The sequence below is a fragment of the Amblyomma americanum genome, chromosome 2, assembly GCF_052857255.1.
Source record: "Amblyomma americanum isolate KBUSLIRL-KWMA chromosome 2, ASM5285725v1, whole genome shotgun sequence".
Lineage (NCBI taxonomy): Eukaryota > Metazoa > Arthropoda > Arachnida > Ixodida > Ixodidae > Amblyomma > Amblyomma americanum.
The window spans coordinates 87347973-87369834 of NC_135498.1; the positions used below are offsets into that span (position 1 = coordinate 87347973).

Here is a 21862-nt window from a genome sequence, read left to right on the forward strand (position 1 = left end):
AAACATGCTAAAGACTCACTCTTTTTTGCCATGTGCTTCGCTTTGTGGCAGGCATTAAATGGGGCCCAACGGAGCGCTTCTTGCTTCGACTTCACTATACCCTCTTTATTGGCTACATTCGTTACAAGCTTCCTGTACTCTCTAACATGAGTATTTTCTGCTTGCGGACATTAGGGAGTGTCCAAGCACAGGCGCTCAAGATATACCTCGGATTACCACGTTGTGCCTCGAACAAAGGCACGATTGAGGAATCTCGTGCGTGCCCAATATCGGTCTACCTGTCACACAAACCACTTCGTGTATATTTACGTGCGCTTACACGGCACCGCTGTCACCCGCTGACGAAGATTTTTGATGAGCGACCGGACAGCAGTTTTGCACGCGCACTGCGCTTCCATCGCTCCGAATTGCCATCAGACTATGCCCTTCCGCATCATTCCTTGCAGCCCCGATGGGTATTGGCTCAGCCTTCAGTCTGCCTGCATGTCCCTGGCATAATCAAGAAGTCTGCGATGCCGGTTAGCGGACTGAACCAACTCGCACTTGCCTACATCTGGTCAGAATACCACAAATGTGTGCACGTCTACACGGATGGATCTGCGTCTCCAAATGCATCAACAGTAGCGTTCGCAATCCCTGCACAACAGACGACCCGCAGATTCATTTTGGGACACAAGTCTACTTCAACCGCTGCAGAGCTTGTGGGCCCTCGGGAATCGATTCGCCACATCTGCGGAGAACCGTCTCAGGAGTGGTGCATTTTCACAGACTGTAAACCTGCGCTACACATTTTAGGATGCTTCCTACGCCACACAGCCTACCAAGCTCTGGCTCTTGATATCATTAGTCTCGTATCATTTGCTCAGGGAAATGGCCACCGTATAGTGTTTCAGTGGATCCCCGGACACTGCGGACTCGATGGAATTGAGACCGCCGACGTGGAAGCAAGGAGCGCCTTCCGCAGTGGCCTGCGTACAGCTGTACCGTTCTCTATAGTGGACACAACTTGTCTCCTTTCGAAATTGATGAGGAGGGTGACGGCTAGGTACTGGGCCCTGCCAGACACCCGCCATATCCGCCTTAAACGGCTAAATCCGACGATGACCTTTTCAGTTCCTCGCGGAATACCTCGCCCTATTGCATGCGTTATCCGTAGACTACGTTTAAACGTGGCATTCACGCGCAAATACTTGCACTTAATAGGACAAGCGGACTCCCCAAAATGTACAACATTTGGCGTGCTAGAGACTATAGAACATGTTTTAGTGGCGTGTCCAGCGTATGCACGTGAAAGACTCATACTCGCATCTGCTCTGAAGCCTATGAACACATCGCTCCTCTCTGAGGATTTGATCCTCGGCGCTTGGCCAGATAGTTTTAGAACTGTAAAGGCAACGCGAGCGCTCTCACGCTTTTTGAGCGACACGGACCTTGTCTCGCGTTTGTGATGTCAGAAAGTGTGCCTTGTTTTTTTTGTTTTTTTTAAGTAGTTTTTCATCTGCCTCCTCCCATCATCATCGTCCCCCATCGTGACCTTCTTTTATCTCCTCTTCCCGTCCCCCAGAGCAGGGTAGCAGGCCAGATATTTATTTTTCAGGCCAACCTCTCTGCATTTCCTATCAATAAACCCTCTCTTGTCTAGTCTTGCGCAGTATATAGGAAATAGCTTCTATAAAGCCGTAAAGCTTAGCTGTCATCAAGGATGTCTTCCGCTGCAGCCAGTAAGAAAGGATATGCCTGGTTGAGGGCACATAAATGGCACAGGAAGTGATTTCTTTACTAGTTGAACCGTCGGTGTAGATGTGGGTATGCTTCGTATTTTCCTTGGTTAAGTAGGCAAGAGTAGCTTGTTAAAGCGCTGCCTGAGGCACGCGGCTCTTTGCATGCCCACCTGGAACAAACTTCACCTTTAGAGGCGACAGTGTCCAGGGGAGAAAGGTCAGAGGTCGTAGTTTGGGCGGCTGATTAATAGTAGGGAGGGGCAAGCGCTCCACAGCTTGGTCAAAGCCAGAGTTACAGTGACAAAGGAGAACGCGGTGTAGGAAGTGCTTCGTCCCTTGGATGACATGGCGGAGATTGGTACGCATAGTTTCACGGGAGGCAATCACATCGCGGTCGTCATAAAATTATTGTTCCTGCAGGGAAAGTCTGCAAAGGATATTCACAATGAGATATCACAAACACTATGGGAGAAGTGTCCTTCCTAAAGCACTGTCAAGAGCTGGGTTGCTCGTTTCAAGACTGTGTATTTTGCTGTTGAGAATGAGCTCCGTAGCGGACGCCTCACAACCTCAACAGACCAGGCAACAAGCGATGCTGTCCATAAGCTGTTGCTTGAGTATTGTCGAATATCCGCCAAAAAGATAGCCCAGATACTGAACAACTCCCGAAAGAGTGTTGGTTTTATTATTGCCAATATCGTAGTCATGCGCAAGCTTTCATCGAAGTGGGTTCCGAAATGTTTGATCAGTGAACAGAAGGAGGCACGAGTTGGGGCATCGAGAGCTCTTTTGATCCTTTTGGATGCTACAAAGGACTTTTTAGATATACTAGTGACTGAGGATGAAACATGGCTCCACATTTATTATCCCGAAACCAAGGAACAGTCAGAGGAATGGCGCCACAGTGGGTCCCCGCAACAGAACAAATTAGGCACCCAGAGATCGACAAAAAAAGTAATGGCATCAACTTCCTACCACAAGTATAGTGTTCCTTAGGTAGACTACCTACCTCAGGGCTGTAGTATAAGCGGAGAGCATTGCGCTGGCCTCGTAGACCAGCTGAAAGAGGCAATTAAGAAGAAAGGCCAGAAAAAGCTGAACAGTGCTATCCTTTTGTTGCGGGACAATGCACCTGCGCACATGTCCAGAGGTTTGGCTTTCAAACTGAAGACCCTGAGTTTCTAAATGGTCCACGATCCCCCTTGTTCACCTAACCTATCCTTTTGTTGCGTGACAATGCACCTGCGCACATGTCCAGAGTTTTGGCTGTCAAACTGAAGACCCTGGGTTTCTAAATGGTCCACGATCCCCCTTATTCACCTAACCTGGCCCCGTTTGACTGCTATCTCTTTCCGAACTTGAAGAAAAATATTAAAATTCGTCATTTGGATGAGATTGCTGAGGTCAAGCATGCTGCTGAAAGCTGGTATGAGGACCTGTCACGTAAATATTTTAAACAGAATATAAAAGTTGAAAAAAACTATGTAACAAGTGCATCAGTCTGAGGAGGTAATATTTTGAATATATGTGTACTTTCAAAACTCTGGCTTTTTTCTTTCTCTGCAAAGCCGGGAGCTTTTCAGCACCCCCTCTCTTACACTGATAGCTGTTCACTTCAATGCGCACCCAACAAATAGGAGTTATTAAAATTTAGGAAGAAAGAAGACTCTCACCCTGTTAATGTAAATGGGGGGGGGGAAGGAGCACAAATTCTAGAGGTGCTACTTGAGTAAATCTTAGGCCTGTTAATAGACGCCCAGTGCAGCAAGGCGGAAATGACTAGGCGATTGTAGGCAACAACTGATCAAGTGGCGAGAATGACTGGTAGGGTATGAAGCCACAAGCCTGGACTTAAAGAAAATATACCGTAATATTAACGCAGGCTTTTATTGTTAGCAGAAGTGCTTACACAGCATCATGTCTTAAATGGATGAAAAGTGAGAACAAGCTGGACGTGATAATGAGCAAAGTATATCAAAGAGAACTTGATACCCTGGTCAGTGCGGGAAAAGAAAGATGACTACACTTGGGCATTCACAATTCTGTAGATGAAATTATTGAAGGTCATTCCATATCGCAGAGGATACGGATGTCAGGAAGCAGGGCAGGAAGGGACGTACTCGATAGACTAGGGCTCCCATGCATTTGGTCTACGGTGGACAGTGAACACTTGGGAGATCAGCTTAGAAGCAAGATCGAGGTACAGACAATTCTGAGAAATATGCACCCCGCATATCACAAGGAAAGAACAAAGGATAGGGCGAACGCGATCAGGAGACCATGGGGCGCGATGGAAGAGGCAATTTACGTGGACGCGGCAGGACCGGTCAACGGGATATAACGATAGCATGCATGGACGCGCAAGAAAAGACAGTTAATGGGGCATCAATTCGATGCCAGGGAATTTTGAAGGCTGAGGAAGGGGCGATGGTTTCCGGAAAGGTCTCGTGTGTAATTACGGGCGCCCAGACTGCATGTCGTTAACCATACAAGAGGAAGAATTGGTAAATACGCAAACAAAATACTCATAAATAAAAAAGCTAGAGACCTTAAATTCACAGTCATATGGACTCCAGGACCCTGTGCCGATGTTGGAATCTAAAGCGCTCACGCCGCTGCCCACGCGCTCTTACCCCAGGTCCCTCATCAATCGCAGAAACATCATTTTTATGAGCCACTATTAATCTACAGGGATTTACTCCAAAATTTCAGATTAACGTCGAAAGTATGCGCCGAAGGGCACAATAATCTAAACAGGGAGAAAGGGGTCATTTTAAGAACATTGCAATCAAATACTTATATAAATCCTGTCCAATTCCGCAATATGTTTCCAAATTCGTACGATCCGCATTGCGCCTTCTGCGGTGAAGTTGCGAACTTATAGCATATGGCATGGGCATGCCATAAAACCCAGCTATGCCAAGAATCAATAACCCAACAACTGAGGACTGGGAGGCGGCGCTGGATCCAGCTCACATTAATTCGGACGACCAGCTTTGCTGCAGTGAAGCGGGCCAGAGCGGCTGCAAAATCCTATGGGCTCCTGGAATGAGGGCCCACATAACCATTATATGCACTAAATGTTTTTTCCTCTTTCTCACTTAATCGAGAGCAGAGCTTAACATTAGTGCAATATCCTCGCCAGACGGGCCGGCGACTCAGGAATGCGAAACCATGAGCCAATGAGGCTAAACACATGCTTTCGCAGGTCTACTTGGTTTAACTAGGTAAAAATGCTGCCATTTTTCCTTACTCCGTGCCTACATACACTTCTGAGTACAGCTCAGGCACTATGGAGGATTGACCCTGCATTATAGGCACATTCAGGACTCCATACAGCCCATCTTCAGAATTATTGAAGAGTCTAGAAAGCTGGTGCTTAAAGACAAGACTGGAGCCATCAGTTGCACCACCTTCCTTCGTGTGCTTCTGAGAAATAATATTTTAAGCTTTATTCTAAAACCATCAGAATACTGAAAAGCGTACACGGAATTTTTCGCCACAAATAGCTGAGAAATGTGCCAGGCTCCGTAGCTGTTTGCCCTTTCAGCAGTGATCAAATAAGAACCAATCCTTGAGCTTAAAGGCACGATCCCAGATTGCTAATGCCTTTTTTTTTATTGGCTAGCTAACTGAACACGCTGGAAAGCTAGACGTAGTCCACGACTGCAGAGTATTTATAATTGTGGGACCAGGATTCGAACAAAACACACGCATTCAACGAAACTTTGTTTTGCGGTATTTCATGAGATTATTCGAACAAAACACGCAAGCTTCTCCTGCCCATAGTAGCTGCCAGCTATGAAACGAGGCATTCATGAAGACATTGGATACACAGGGCGCTGCACCTACGACTTTCCATAATGTTTAAAAATAGGCTTTATGAGCTAAAAGAGCGCTTTCTTCGGCATGCTTTTGACCGCGGTGCTGTATATCATTATACATGCTAACTAGCAGGCTGTTTAACTAATAATGAGGAGTTATGTTTTTAGACACTACTTTTTAGGCTTCTTAATTATTGAGAGGCGAGTGGCCCGTCATAAATAAAAACCATATAAGTTATTAGAATTTAGAAAATGTGGCCACCAGCAGCGTTCTGTGGAAAGAAATTTACAAGTTACCTGCACTGGCGAGGTTGCTTTGCCTGCAAGGTTCTTCAAACCGCATGGATTTCGGCGAGATGCTGCCAGAATTCGTTTGGCCTCAGCACCGAGGGCAACTTTGCTTTCGAAACTCTAAAAACGTATTGATAATGCTTACGATATTACACGCTTCTCAGTCAATCAGGACTCAACAGTAACAATTAAAAAGTTAACGATTCAATAATAGCTAACGAGCCTGCTAGTTAGCACGCCTTAGCGTCCATTCCTGGAAGCCTCAATGAATCGTAGATAAAGAAAATCCGCATTGAGGAGAGGCTCTTTGGCATTTTCTTTGGCTAATTTATATGTATTAAAATTTTCGATTGTATTCCCTTTCATAAATACATTTGTTGTTTGATAACTCTAGATCTGAAATTTAAAACAGCATTCCACGGGGAAATTTCATCTCTTATAATGTAAATTTGTCAAATCTGTACATGTTTTAAATTTTCAGCTAAAGAAGTATTGTTTTTAAAGCATGCTCTTCTTTAAAAATATAACGGACAGTACTGGCGCATCTCTCCTCGCTTTCTCAAAAAGTTTCAGCAGTTAGTCCTCTCCCTATACTCCCCTTATGGAGGCGAGTCAACACTCCAGGTCACGAATTTACAAATTTCAAAGCGATCATCCAGGAATTCAATGTCATCCCTGACAACGACACAGAAATAGGGCAGTTGTATGTTGTCCACCAGTTCAAAATTGTCTCTGATAGAAGCAATGAAAACCGTGGGAAGCTCAAGTGCCAGCCTGCAATTTTCAGTGTCGAATCTCAGTTTCATATTACCTTTCCTCTAATGTGGCGTGTGTGGTTGTCCCTTCTCGATATTTTGTATTTTGTTAGCACTCATAAGTTTCCCTCAACAAACTCTTTCCTGGCGTTATGTGGTGCATCGTGCCGAAAGCGATGTTATGCGCCTTCTCTCCTCGCACTTTGCTGGTGTTTTAAATCCATCTACCCTTATTCTGTTACTTGCAGCTGGCAAATTTCCTTTCTTTCGTGAACCACATTCTATCTCTTCAGAAGTAGTGTGGTTTACAACCAGCCCTACACACTCGAATTCTGAAACACAGGGCTTCTCTTTTGTGTCCTTTAGAATCAGCTTTGCCGATTTAATTCCTCCTCTGTCTTTCCAGATTTATTTTTATTTAAATATGATGTTTACTTTTTTCGCACATATTCGTCTATGGTATAGACATTTATTGTCATGCCAGGCCGACAACCAGGCCGACATCTCCTTTTCAGTTAAAGTTCTTTTCCTTCCTTCCTCTTCCTCGAGCCTGGAGCTGGCCAGCGGTAGGCGTAGAAGACCAACGTTGAGTAAAGGTACTGCGCAAAATAATACAAACATGGACGAGAAGGGCACAAGGACGGGCGCAGACTCGCGACTGGGTTTATTCAGAACAACTCATACTTATAACTTCCACACCACCATTTCAGTCACTACGCGCAAGCCAGAAATCTGCGTTCTGTCTGATAAAGCCTTATCGAGGTATCACTGACGAAATCATCTCTTTTGTTCCTAACGAAAAAAGCCTCAGCAAGTTCACGCGCCATCTGGTGCTAAATAAGGGTCCCAAGTTTAGCACGGAACCTGAAGTGCCAGCGCACGAGCTGCTCTCTTTGAACCGGCAAATGGCTCGTAAAGCAAACGACGAGGACCGTGAAAGGTGTCTACTCGATGGTGTAGACAGCCTGCTACGCACTGCCACCCGGTCACAGGTTTCTGCAGGCGGACGCAGCATGCACAAATGCGTGGAAGAAGTTGTTTGTTTCTTCAAGGAAAATGATTTGGTGCTTCTACAATCGGACAAGGAGGGAGGTTTCGCCGTGCTACCGTCTGGGATGTTTCATGACAAGGCAGCTCAAGCCGTCGCTAAGAACTTTGTTACCAAGAAATGAGACCAACCAAGGTAAAGACCCGAGCGATGGAATTGTGCAAAGATTGGACTTTAGAGAGACTGTCAAAAGCTGTTGATAAATGCAAACGCAATAGCCTAGAACTGTTTTTCACGGTAAAAACCCACAAGACTGACCAACCTTTTAGGTGCACTGTAAGCGAAAGGCATACTTGGCAACGGGAGATTAGCTTTTTTCTCCTGAAGTGTTTAAAGTATTTAAAGATACAAGACCCTTTCATGGTAAAGAAGTCGGGTGCTGTAGTATCTTTCTTACAGGGTTCACCATCAGTGGGGTACGGTTTCGTTTGACGAAGAAAACCTGTTTTTTTTCTATACCACAAGATGATCTGTTTTGTGCTGTTATTTCTTGCATTGAAAATAATGGGGTCGTGCGTTTTCAAAACGCCAGTGGTTTGTCCCAGGACAACTTTATGTTACTACTTGAATTCTATCGCGAGTCAACCTTTGCAACCTTTGGGAATCAGGTCCTGGTTCAACGCGAAGGTATTTGTATTGGGTCTTGTGTGGCACCTGTGTTGGCTGTCATTTTCTTGGGCAGTATTTATTGTGATCTGGTTTGTTATTTGGACAAGTTTGTTTTTTCTCAAAGAGCAACCTGGTTTGATACGCACGAACTCCGTGCAAGAGATTTTATCGGTTTTTAAACGACATGGGAGGGGTCTAACCTTCACTTACGAATTACCTGACGATAATAGATTGCAGTTTTTAGATATCAACCTGTTTTTACAGCAAGTTCACACTTGCTGGATGTACTCGCCACGAGCCCGGAAAGGCCTGTTGCCATAAGAATCCGCACATTCCAAGACGGTCAAACAGGCCATTGCTACATTCTGCCTGAAGGGAGCCTGGGAGAGGTCGTGTGTTCATCTGGTTCATGACAGCCTCAACAATCAGGTTGACAGGTTGCTGAGGGCTGGGTTCGCTTTTCCAGTTGTCGTCGCTGTGGCGGAAAAGCTACTACGGAGATTGAAAGTGAGAGCGCCCCAGGAAGATCCCGTCCAAGAAAAAATCAGGCTGACGGTTGTTACCTACATACACAGGGTATCACACAACTTGAAGAACGTAGCTAATGCCACGGCATGCCGGTGGTATTTTCTGCCCCGCGCAAATTGGCCTCACTCTGCCCTCGATTTGCTGCCCGAGAAAGGAGCGTGCGAGGTTGCAAGAAGCGTCACGCAACTGAGTTCGTCAAGTGCTCTGAGGGGGTTGTTTACGATATCCCCCTGACATGTGGAAAAGCTTACATTGGTCAAACGAGCCGAGGTGTAAACGGCCGGCTGAGGGAACACCAGCTTTTATTTAAGACCGGGAAAGGATCTAATCTGCCCTCACACGGTAGCGCATGCCCTTCGGCTACGCGTGATAATCCATGCCTGCCTTTGCTGCCGAAAACGGGGATATTGAAGCGTAGCCGTGACCAGATGGCGCGTGAACTTGTTGAGGCTTTTTTCATTAGGAACAAAAGAGATGATTGCGTGAGTGATACCTCGGTAAGACTTAATGAGACCGAATGCAGATTTCTGCCTTGCGCCTAGTGACTGACTGACATGGTGGTGTGGAAGTTATAAGTATGACTTGTCCTGAATAAACCCAGTCGCGAGTCTGCGCCCGTCCTTGTGCCCTTCTCGTTCATGTTTGTATTATTTTGCGCAGTACCTTTACTCAACGATGTACGACCGACTCGCCCAACAACATGCACTCCTGTAGAAGACCTAAGCGTGCCTGCTGTATCCGGCGCGAGTAAGAAGAATTACCAAGAAAGCCAGCAAAAGCTAGACGAGCAGCATGTCACTTGTTTCCGCCGCCTATCCTCAATAAAATCTGCTCTTTCTGTTCTGCGATTCTAAGGCAGTATTTCTATCAATTGCAACAAACTCACGTCTTTTTTTTTCAAGTTTCGGTCAAGTGGAGAGCGCTTTCCGTGAAAAGCGTACTGGAGCTCATTCTATACTACCTTTCAATCAACACGTGGTTCTCGAAATGGCGTGTGGTCTTGACACACGCGGTAATACTAGTGGGCACAGACGTGTGCATCTGTGCGCGCGTTGTTTTGTACTTCTTTGTCCTAGACGGAAACAGCGGCCAGTGGTCATGTCTGTGGATTTCGATTTTCTGTGCACCGGTCTGTGTCTGTATATGTTCACCTCTGTACATCTGTATGTGAAAGTCCTTCATGCTTCTTAGTGTTTGTGTTTTGAACAGTCATTTATTTTCTCCTTGCTGCCCTCGCCTGGCTTTCCAAACTAAGGATTAATATTGTGCCTCCTTTCCAATGCCTGTAAATTTTGGTATATACATAAATATTGCAAACTATTCTAAATAACGCAAAACGGTGCTGCTCTTTTGCACCCGTTTTGCAATTGTACTTTGCTATATAAAATTCCGTCCCAGAAAATAGGTACTTTTTTTGCAATCATTCAATGCATTTTCTTCGAAGCGACCAAGTCCAGCCAGCAGGTTAGTTACAACATCAATTTTTATTTCTTTGGTAGGAGGGGGGGGGGGCGGCATATGGGGTTATGACAGTCAAATGTAGGCGATTTTTCGGCGAAAACTTTCTTGCCTCCCGCGCTCTCCTCGAAGGGCAACAGTGGCGCTATGTCAGGAGCGGTCAACTCGAGTTTTAGTATTGAGCTCTCCCAATCATTCGTCTTACGGCACTACACGTACGCGATCACCCCCGCTTCTGACTAGCGGAGCGCCATATATCTCCTTTCACAGCTCTCATCATGTTTATTTTGCAGAAAACTAAAATAAAGTTCAACAGTCAGGGAAGGGAAGAGCTGTTTGACTGGTAGCGACACGCTGGAAGGGGCAAGGGAACGCGTGTATAGTAAGGGAATACGCGCAGATCTAATCACGAGCGAAAAGTAACTGGAGGAAAAAGAATGGGGTGCAGGGTATGTCGAATATTCCCTCCGATCATGAATTGCAGGTAACCAATATCCGTTCGGAGTGAAGTATGCCACATCTGTATCTTACCAGTACTCACCGACAGAACAGAAACGTAGAGGCAAACGAAAAGAGTTAAGCTTAAAACGAAGACACAGCAGTGCCCTATGAAAAGAAAAATGGCAGCTGTCAGGTTAACGGACAGAAAGAGGACAGAGTTGGTCAGGCATCAAACACGAGTTAATGACATCCTAGTCTAAATCAGGAGGAAGAGGTGGACTTGGGCAGGGCATGTAATGCGAAGGCAAGATAACCGCTGGTCCTTAAGGGTAACGGAGTGAATACTAAGAGATGGCAAGCGTAGCAGAGGTCAGCAGAAATTTAGAGGGGTGAAAGAGACGATGATATCTGCGGGGTAAGGATGCCAACGCTGGCGGAAGTAAGGGTTAGTGGTGACAAATGGGATAGGCCTTGGTCTTGAAGTGCGCGTAGTCGGGCTTATGATAATCACGATGATGGCCACTCTATTGCGCAATATATTGCGATCGTTTCGTCACTAAAACAATAAAAAAAGAAAAAATTCTCTAATGGATGACCTCTAAGATACCAGTGACTTCAGGAAAAAAAAATTTATTTATGATGATGATCATCGATGTAGGAAAATGGCGCTAGAGTAGCTTCCCAAAACGGACAGCACAAAACTGAGAGCGCACTCTGAAAACACAGCGCACTGCATAAGCACAAAGGTTTACAAAACGCATGCGAGACGCGCACCAGTGCCGGTGTGCGCCTGACAGCACTCGTGTATGTTTCGGAGCGGTTGTGTAAACCTTTGGAGTGGTGCTTTCTGCAGTGTTTTCACAATGCTGTACCAAATAACATGTCAAATCACGCCTGAGTGCGTTCAAAAACTCGGCCTATATCAAAATATATATTGAATTCTTTTGAGTTAACTATATAGTAATATTGCCGCGAATATTTGCAGTGTTTGTTCTTTTTTCAAATCTGCCGCCACACCACTTTATGGCTTTGTTTGCGACGCAAGACTCGACTAGATTTATCTCGATTAATCGCAATCAGGCAGAGCTGATTCTACGTTGTTCCGGAATGTTCTAGTAACTTTGCACGCTTTATCTCGAAAGTTCGCTATCAGCTTCAAATTGAGCACGGCCGACAGCGGCGGGCATTCTGTTCGACGACCGCCGAGAAAACTTGTCCCTTCGCCGCCGCCGAGTGATTCAGTCCATTTTGGGTGCAAGTAAGCCCAATAAACAGTTTTATTTTAAAAGACCCTTTCGTCCGTCTTCATCGCAGCTTCGACTGCCGTCACCACTACGTGACATCTGGTGGAGGTGCGGGGTGGCCTCCCATGTTCCGGACGCCCCCTTCAAGTCGTGAAGCGAGCCCTTAGCGTTTCGCACCCGAGGACGAACCAGCAGCTCAGCGAGCCAGCCGACGTCTCCAGGGAGAGGAGCCTGGGTTCGGGAAACTGCCGGACCGCACTAGACTGCAAAAAGACGCTGCTACGAGCACAGCAACCTCGCCGAAGATGTCGACATCGATCGTACTGCAGCATCCGCGGGTGCCGCCAACTTTCAATGGATCCCAAGGCGAAGACCCTGAAGAATGGCTGGACCAATTTGAGCGCGTGGCGTCATTCAACATGTGGGATGATGCGGCAAAGATTGGACACGTGTTTTTCTCATTGGATGGCTCCGCACACACGTGGTACGAAAACAACGAGTCGTCCCTTACGACATCGGAGCTATTCAAGAGAGAACTATTGAAGGTATTCACTAGTGTCGTGAGGAAAGAAAGAGACGAACGACTCCTCGAGTCCGGGATCCAGATTCCGAATGAGCCCGTCCGCGGTTACGTTGAGGAGATGAAGCGCCTATTTCGCCGCGCCGATCCCGAAATGACCGAGGAAAAGAAAGTTTAGTTTTTAATGCGCGGCGTAAAAGAACACCTCTTTGGCAGCCTCGTCCGCCAGCCGCCAAAAACAGTCGAGGAATTCATGCAAGAAGCCTGCACGATTGAGAAAACCCTCGACGTCCGAGCTCGGCAGTAAAATCGCCCTTCCTCTGCCTGTGCAATTCGTTCGGACACGCCGGCCACCACCAGCGACAGCTTGCGGGAAGTTATCCGGGAAATCGTCCGAGAGGAGCTACGCCAATTACAGTCATCCTCCCCACAGCCACAAGCAGCGACTCTGATGGATGTGGTACGGGAAGAAGTGCAACAGGCACTTGGCACCCCGACGGCTACAGAACCCTAGGCCATGACCTACGCCGCTGCAGTAAGGACTGCTCAGCCCCAGCGACAACCCCCACGCTCTCCCCGAGATGAGCCAATTGTTCCACAACGCCACCTCCCAGCCCCCGCCCGCCCAGCCTATGACAGACGCTCAGGTCCTAGGAAATGCGACGCCTGGAGGACTTCCGACAACCGGCCGTTGTGCTTCTATTGCGGTGAGGCCGGCCATATTCTTCGTCACTGCCCTTACCGACGTATCGGTCTTCGAGGATTTGCCGTTAACGCCCCACGACCACGCTTCGGACAACGTCCGCAGGAAATCGACGAGTACCTGCGTCGAGAGGAGTATACGCCGAACCGCTTTTCGCGCTCACCATCGCCGTCAACCTCGCGCTTTGCGTCGCCACGCCGCAGCTACGCAGACGCGGTACGAGGATGGTCACCCAGCCCCCGTCGGGGAAACTAAAGGCAGCAACCTCTGGAGGTGAGGTTGCTCATGAGCGAAACGCCGAAAATCCTCCACCGACCACGCCCCGTGAAGACGCTGCACCCGCTACGCCGCATGAAGAACCTACCCTCGCTGCACCGACGCCGCACAAAATGACAACCCCGACCACGACGCAAACTGCCTTCAAAACGACGCCGCCACCCAGAAAAGCTTCGACCACACGCCACACCCGCGACTCGCATACGCGACGAAGCCGTGACCCGACACCGAGGGCGACATGCAATGCAAGAGCCAGGACCTCCGACCTAGAAGTGACTATCGACGGCCGGAAAGTTACCGCTCTAGTCGACACAGGAGCCGATTACTCGGTGATGAATGGATCATTCGCTGCGCAGCTGAGAAAAGCCAAAACGGATTGGGACGGCCCACAAATTCGCACCGCGGGGGGCCACCTCATTACGCCATCAAGACGGTACACAGCGCGAGTGACTGTCAAAGGACATACCTATCCTGCGACCTTTGTTGTGCTACCGCAATTCTCCCGCGAAGTGATCTTGGGTACGAATTTCCTTAATGAGCATCAGGCGATCATCGACCTGCGATCCAAGCGGATCACGCTTTCGACGGACGAAGCCATCGCTTCGATGAAATCTGGGGAAAATCACGTTGCCCTGAGTGTCCTGGAGGAAGAAGTGAGTGCCCCACCCCGATCAAGCGTTATCGTGACCGTAGGCGCCACGAAAGCCATTAACGCTGAAGCCATCATCGCGGGCAACATGCAGTTGCTCCTAGACCGAGGAATCAGCATCGCAAGAGGTATCGCACATTTGCACAATGGCCAGGCCGAAGTACTGCTGACTAACTTCAGCGAAGAATACGGACACATTAACAGAGGAACGACGATTGCTTTCTTCGACGAAATATCCGACGTACGAGACTCCTTCGCCCTCTCCGACCCCTCCGCAGAAGATTCGCCTGACCAAGAGAACTTGCCCACTTTCGACATCAACCCAGCCCTGCACCGGAACAGACAAGACCAGATCCGCAATCTGCTTCAAAGCTACAGTGAGTGTTTATCGACGTCGCCGAAGGTGCGACAGACGCCAATTGACGCCAATTGCCAAGCATTGCATTATAACGGACCAACACGCCCGACCTCTCCGTCAAATCCCCTACCGTGCGTCGCCGCCAGAACGATAAGCCATCCGGGATCAAGTGGAAGAAATGCTTCGCGACGACGTCATCCAGCCTTCAAACAGCCCATGGGCGGCACGGGTTGTTCTTGTGAGAAAGAAAGACGGCGCGCTTCGGTTTTGCGTTGATTACCGCCACTTGAACAACATAACAAAGAAGGACGTCTACCCCCTCCCCCGCATCGACGACACACTGGGTCGCCTCTGCAACGCCAAATATTTCTCATCGATGGACCTCAAGAGCGGCTACTGGCAAATTGAGGTCGACGAAAGAGATCGCGAGAAGACAGCACTCATCACTCCGGATGGGCTGTTTGAGTTCAATGTGATGCCATTTGGTCTCTGTTCCGAACCAGCGACGTTTCAGCGAGTAATGAATACAGTGCTGGCAAGCCTGAAGTGGCAAATTTGTCTGGTATATTTAGATGACGTCGTTGTCTCCGCCTCGAACTTTGAAGAGCACCTCAAAAGACTTCGAACAGTACTAGACGCAATCAAGTCGTCTGGCCTAACCTTAAAAGCAAAGAAATGCCACTTTGCCTACGAAAAGCTGCTGTTTCTAGGCCACATCGTTAGCAAGGAGGGAGTACGCCCCGACCCGCAGAAAACAGCTGCTATTGAACAGTTTCCACCGCCGGCCGATAAGAAAGCAGTGCGCAGATTTCTCGGACTGTGCGCATATTACCGACGATTTGTGAAAAACTTTTCGCGCACCGCCGAGCCGCTGACCCGACTGACGAAGGCAGACGTGCCGTTTAAATGGGAAGCGCCGCAAGCAGAAGCCTTCAAGGAACTTCAGCGTCGTTTACAGTCCCCACCGATCCTTGCGCATTTTGATGAAAACGCCGATACTGAAGTTCATACCGACGCAAGCAGCGTGGGACTAGGCGCCGTCCTCGTTCAAAAAAGTGACAAGCTGGAGAAAGTCATCGCATACGCTAGCCGTTCTCCTTCCAAAGCCGAGGCTAACTATTCGACAACTGAGAAGGACTGCCTTGCCATCATCTGGGCTACGTCGAAATTCCGCCCCTACCTCTACGGACGACCGTTCAAGGTGGTCAGCGATCACCACGCGCTCTGCTGGCTTGCCAATTTGAAGGACCCCTCTGGCCGACTCGCTCGATGGAGTCTGCGTCTCCAGGAGTTTGACGTCACCGTCGTTTACAAGACCGGACGCAAGCACTCTGACGCCGATTGCCTCTCACGAGCCCCTGTAGATACACCGCCGCCGGACGACGATGAGGACTCCTTCCTGGGACCCATCAGCCCCAGCTCTTTTGCTCAGCAGCAACGCTCTGACCCCGACCTAAAAGGCCTCATCGAGTACCTGGAAGGCAAGGTTTCTTCACCCCCCGCTTCATTCAAGCGAGGACTGCCTTCCTTCTGTGCGCAGAATGAGGTCCTTGTCAAGAACTTTACAGCGAGCAAAACAGCCTACTTCCTTGTTGTACCTGCTTGTCTCCGCGAAGAAGTTCTACAGGCTTCACGTGACGAGCCGACAGCTGGACATCTCGGGTTTACTCGCACCCTCCGCCGCATTCAAGACTAGTATTACTGGCCCCGACTGTCTGCCGATGTCGCACATTATGTGAAAAGCTGCCAAGATTGTCAGCGACGAAAGACCCCTTTCACACGACCAGCAGGATTTCTGAACCCCATTGAACCTCCCTCAAGGCCCTTTCAGCAGATAGGCATGGACTTGCTTGGCCCTTTTCCAACGTTAACATCTGGAAATAAGTGTATCATCATAGCGACCGACTACCTGAGCCGCTACGCCGAGGCGAAAGCCATACCGAACGGAACAGCAGCAGAAGTCGCCAAATTTTTCGTGGAGTGTATTCTTCTACGACATGGCGCCCCCGATGTGCTCATCACGGACAGAGGAACAGCATTCACGGCGGAACTAACGCAAGCCATCCTGCGGTACAGCCAAACCAGCCACCGGAGTACAACTGCATACCATCCGCAGACCAACGGACTGACCGAACGCCTGAACAAAACCATCGCCGATATGCTCGCCATGTATGTCAATACCGAACACAAAACGTTGGATGTCATCCTGCCTTACGTCGTCTTCGCCTACAACACCGCAGTGCAGGAGACCACCCAGATGACGCCTTTTAGGCTCGTCCATGGCAGGGAGGCCACGACCACGCTAGACGCCATGCTGCCCAACGTTACAGAAGAAGAGAACGTCGACGTTGCCGCCTACCTTCAACGCGCAGAAGCTCGAACGCTTGCCCGATTACGGATCAAAGGTCAGCAGCGGTCCGACGCCAGACGCTACAATCTACGAAGATGCAACACGGAATACAAGCCAGGAGACCAAGACTGGGTGTGGACGCCCATTCGCCGCCGTGGTTTGACTGCAAAGCTTTTGCGCCGCTATTTCGGCCCGTACAAGGTTCTTCGTCGGCTAGGTGAACTGGATTATGAAGTTATCCCTGACGCAATGACTGCATCCCAGCGACGCCGCTTACGACCTGAAGTTGTCCATGTAGTCCGTCTAAAGCCGTATTATGCGCGCTAAAGGCCGTTGCATTTCCATGCTCTAGTTTCGCAAGATCCGTTTTTTCTCTTACTAGTCGCATTATTTGTTTTAATGCATCGGCTCGATGCTTCATTGCCGAGAAATGCCGAGAATATTTGCAATGTTTGTTCTTTTTTCAAATCTGCCGCCACACCACTTTATCGCTTTGTTTGCGACGCAAGACGCGACTAGATTTATCTGGATTGATTGCAGCCAAGCAGAGCTGATTCTACGTTGTTCCGGAATGTTCTAGTAACTTTGCGCTCTTTATCTCGAAAGTTCGCTATCAGCTTTAAATTGAGCACGGCCGACAGCGGCGGGGATTCTGTTCGACGACCGCCGAGCACGCTTGTCGCTTCGCCGCCGCCGAGTGATTCAGTCCATTTTGGGTGCAAGTCAGCCCAATAAACAGTTTTCTTTTAGAAGACCCTTTCGTCCGTCTTCATCGCTGCTTCGACTGCCGTCACCACTACGTGACAATATCCTTGTAAATTCCTGCGTAGATTACAATGCAGAAATGGCTTTTGCAGGTTTTTTAATAACGCATCACTTCTGCAGCCTAATTATTGTATAAAGTCAGATACAATTCACTGCGTTCGCACGTACTAAAAAATTTTCAACGAGTGTTTGAGAATAGCGGCGCTTTGATAGGCCTTCCAATTTTGCTGTTTTGTTCTATATAAATTTCTACTTCCAGCGGCGAAATGATCGCTAAGATTATTGTGCTTTATTACGGAGATAATTTGCATTTAAGCACACATTACGCCTTGTCCGTAATTAACTAAATATACGTCATAAGCCATTCTTGGACTCTACTGCAGCCACAGGTACCCGCAGGAGATAGAAAACAGAAACCTCCTGTATGAATACCCTGTGGACCTACGAGTACATCAATCGGTGCCGCCAGAGCTGTGAGATACTTTTTACTAACGCATACAAGCCGAACTCTTGCTCAGGCGTGACTAGAATAGAATTAGAAGCGGTTTTACGCAGAGCAGCACACAAAACAAGGAAGAACTGACGCCATTAGCGCTGAGTATCAACTTAGTTTATTCCGCTTTACAAAAAGTACATAGGGGAGGAAGCAGCACAAGCAGAAAGGCAAGATAAAATGTTACCCGGAGTGTATATGAAACCGAGAACGCCCACTTCCATGGCGTTACGAAGAGAAATAATCAATTTCCTTTTCAAACAATCTATCAGATGGTTTGCTGACACAACTCTGACCCTTAAGTCTGATAGCCATAGCCTCGAACGCCTCCCTTGCTTTCTGAGATTTCTATTTTTTTTATTACGCGTGTGCTGCTCAACAAAGGTGCACATTTTTCCTCGATTCGCAGTTCTTGCAATGAACGGCTAAACTGCTGCCCGTTCCGGACTGTAGTACTGATCTGGCATGTTCTCACATTCTTGTATTCAAACACCGACCCGTCTGTCCGACAATACCCTTCAACTTTCAAAGAACTGTTACCAGCACGTACAGTATCAGCCTGAACACCGGGCGTAGTCTTCTTAGAGACAAAGCCACAGCAAAAATCAAGCTACGGCTTAGCGCCCCTTAACATAAGCAGAAACCCGCGCTATTAAATCGTGATAAATAGAGCTGGCATTGGAAGAAGCAGTCGATGGCTTTGAAGTGCACCTGCGCCGCTCGCCTGGGGTATTCTAACAGCGGAGAGGTATGCCCTTACGAGTGAATCTAACATGTGCCCTCTGCAGTCTAAACTGGTGATCAAGGAAAGCTCCAGGCAAGTAGCTGCTTTTGGCAATCGCGAAATACATCACAGCATGTAACAAAAATAGACGACACTTCCCCTCAAGGCTCTTGCACATCACTTAGCGCACGTCACTGTCTCCCCGGCACGTTTAGAGTAACACTCCGCCCGGCCGCGCTATGTGCACCTAGCAGGTCGGATCATCGTACGCACAATGAGGTAGGAATGGTAGTATAGACCTGTATGGCCGTCTTTGACAGACCAGTCAATTTCGTTGGCATAGCTGGAATGGTGGCCGTTTAGGTTGAGGCCATTCAAATTAGAAATATGGCAGTTATAGTACCACCAGACGCCTTGGAATTTTATCGCGCAGCTTCCATCATCTACGTCGTTGTCCCTGTCCAAAGTGGAGAACATATTGCCGCTGTGGTAGCCAAAGGCGTCCCATCCTGCAAATGAGGACAGAAGAAAAGAGGAAGAGAAATAGGCATACTTTTTCTCGTGTTATAATTTTATAACATTGTTTCATGTAGCGAAAATCGTCTTTCACTAGTTCATGGAAAATGACCCTGGCGCACGCTTATAACATTGTCCGAAAGCGCGGCAGGAGCTATGGGTTTAGGCGAAAAGAAACCCTTCTTTTCCCACAGGACGAAGCCCACGGGAACTTCACAGTGCCTAGAGCACGCATTCGGCAACAAACCGGCGAGCAAATGAGTTGTGTATTTTTTATTGTTATGATTACTGGTGCAATACTCAGTGCTTTGAGCTTAATAACTCCAGTGAAGACGCCGTGATGCTAGAAAAATATAATAATAATAAGGAAATCATTGCGCTTGAAACACTAACTGGAGATAGCCATATTCTTTATAGGGTTGACTGCGTGGAGAGAAGCCAAGCACTGCTCTGCAGAAAGTTCCAGGGACAGGTCTGCGTAGGCCACCCAAGGGCCGCATACAGTGCATAGACAGACGCAGGCAAGAAGTGAGAACAGACAAGACCCAGAACTAAGGACTAGATTCTTGAAAATGGTACCGCAAGAACGCAGCCAGCAGCCAAAAAGAGCAATAATTACCACGTAACATGTAGGTTGGCTAGGTCAGTCTGAAACCTTGTCAGCCAGCCGCTTCCTCTCGGACATAACATAGGCAGTCTTTTGTTTAGAATGCCAGCGTCTGATCAATGAAGCCATTTCGCACGGATTCCGAACATCTTAGTTCCTAATGCCTGTCGCGTAAGGCGGTGTATACGTCATGCAACCACGCTGCTTTTCTCAAGCTGTGGAATCCGCCGAAAGCCCATACAAATTACTCCTTGAAAGTGTCGGACAGGTTTGGTCTAACTTTATTTATGTTTGTAGTGATCTTTGCATTAGTCATAAATACAGCGTTATCAGAGGTATACAGAACAGCTGTACTTGCTGCAGCCATCGAACAGTTCCAAAACTGAAAAGCTTGCCTTCACCCAATGTTTCAAGAAATTTTCTTCACCCCCTTCCTTCAACAATATCACCGTGTATAGTTTTCTATTTCGCAAGGAAGCACGAACTACTACGTAGGCACACTACATTGTCCGGAAACTTGATTTTTTAGCTTATGTCTTTTTCTCGTAGCGTAGAAAAAAGCTAGAAAAAGTGGCCTGCACGTATAAGAGGTACACGTAATAGATGACGAAAGGAAACGCTGACACAAAGGCAAAAAAGGGTTAACAGGGGCGTTCTCCAAGATGTTCTTGTGCGAAGAGGAGGATACTGTCTATAGAGTAGGAAAAAGGGGTGATGGTTTCCCACAGAGTGGACACGATGAACGCGCGGCGAAGAAAGAAGAACAGATTGAATATGGAAATTCTAGGAAGGGAAGGTACGTACGTCACGCAGTGGAGGGCATAAAATATTCACAGGGCTCCTAATTGCATTAAACGGCAATGCGTTAGCATTAGAGGCTCTTGGTGCCTCTACATCGCGTTTTGGGTCGTTTATGTGTGTCGATGTCACTTGTGCATGGTGGCATATCCGGTCTGGTGAATTCTCTTCCAATAGGAATCATCTAGTGTGATGACGTCACTTCCCTGCAGCCAATGAGAAAATTCGATGACCAGTGACACATTTTTTTTTTCGGATAAGACACCTGTGCGCGGCGTCGCATTGCTGCGGCTAAAGATTCGCCTTTACGCTACTCACATTCTTGATTCACTGAAAGCTGACTGAGATGTGTGCAGTCTTGCTACATTAATGAGGCTCCCGCAATTTTGATCGAGGCAATTCCTTGTTGTTGTACCGCTGCACAAACGTGTTTCGATTCCTTGCAACACAGGGTAAATTGAATTATGTATGTATAGACATAAACCAATGCATCTGCCTCTCCTATTGGAGCACTAATCTTAAAGGCCTCATTTCCTTCTTCTGGAGGGCGCCAAAAAGTTGAGCTTAACTTGGGAACGCTGCGCAAGAAAGTGTCAATGCATGCAGACGTCCGCCGGTGGTGCCAAGCCTGTTAAAACGCTGGACTCGTCACACGCAAGTTTTGTGGCTGCTGCAGATGCCTATACAAGCTTTATGTATTCGTTAAAGTGAAGCACGCACGTAAGCCGTTGTTCATTCAATGGTTAGAGGTTTATTTCAGGCAAAAGAATCATCTGAGGTGACACGTCAAAAGGCATACATCCAGAATATAAGCCATTTCATCAAGTGAAGGACGCCACTGTAACAAATATTGTGCCTCCAAAGGTCATTCTTCCCCATTCTTGATATCTACTTCAAGAGTTTAAACATTTTTCTGCTTGCACAGAGTGGAACCATTGCAGGCATCAGGTATCAACCATTATGGACAGGGCACTCCGAAAGATGTCGCTCACAGGCAATCCAAGATTTGATTCTAAGTCTGAGCGAATGTTCTTGCGCTTGCGGACGTGTGTCGCAGTGCAGCCTTCATGGCGTTGCCTGTTGCATGGGCCGTGTTTAAAAGTGCAGATTTGTTTCTTAAAACCGACCCTCTTCGTCACTTTCTGCTCAGAGAAGCTGGTGGTCTTGAGCTTTGAAAAGGCGAT

At 47.8% G+C, this 21862-nt stretch overlaps 1 protein-coding gene across 1 annotated transcript in view; it reads right to left on the minus strand.

The window, feature by feature from the left end:
- Positions 1–19094: 19094 nt before the first annotated feature.
- LOC144121558 (angiopoietin-2-like) overlaps positions 19095–21862 on the minus strand; it is a 45813-nt gene continuing 43045 nt past the window's right edge. The window contains exon 4 of the mRNA XM_077654830.1: positions 19095–19266. Within this exon, the coding sequence (XP_077510956.1) occupies positions 19201–19266 (66 nt within the window). The 3' untranslated portion in view covers positions 19095–19200. The remainder of the gene's footprint in view (positions 19267–21862) is intronic.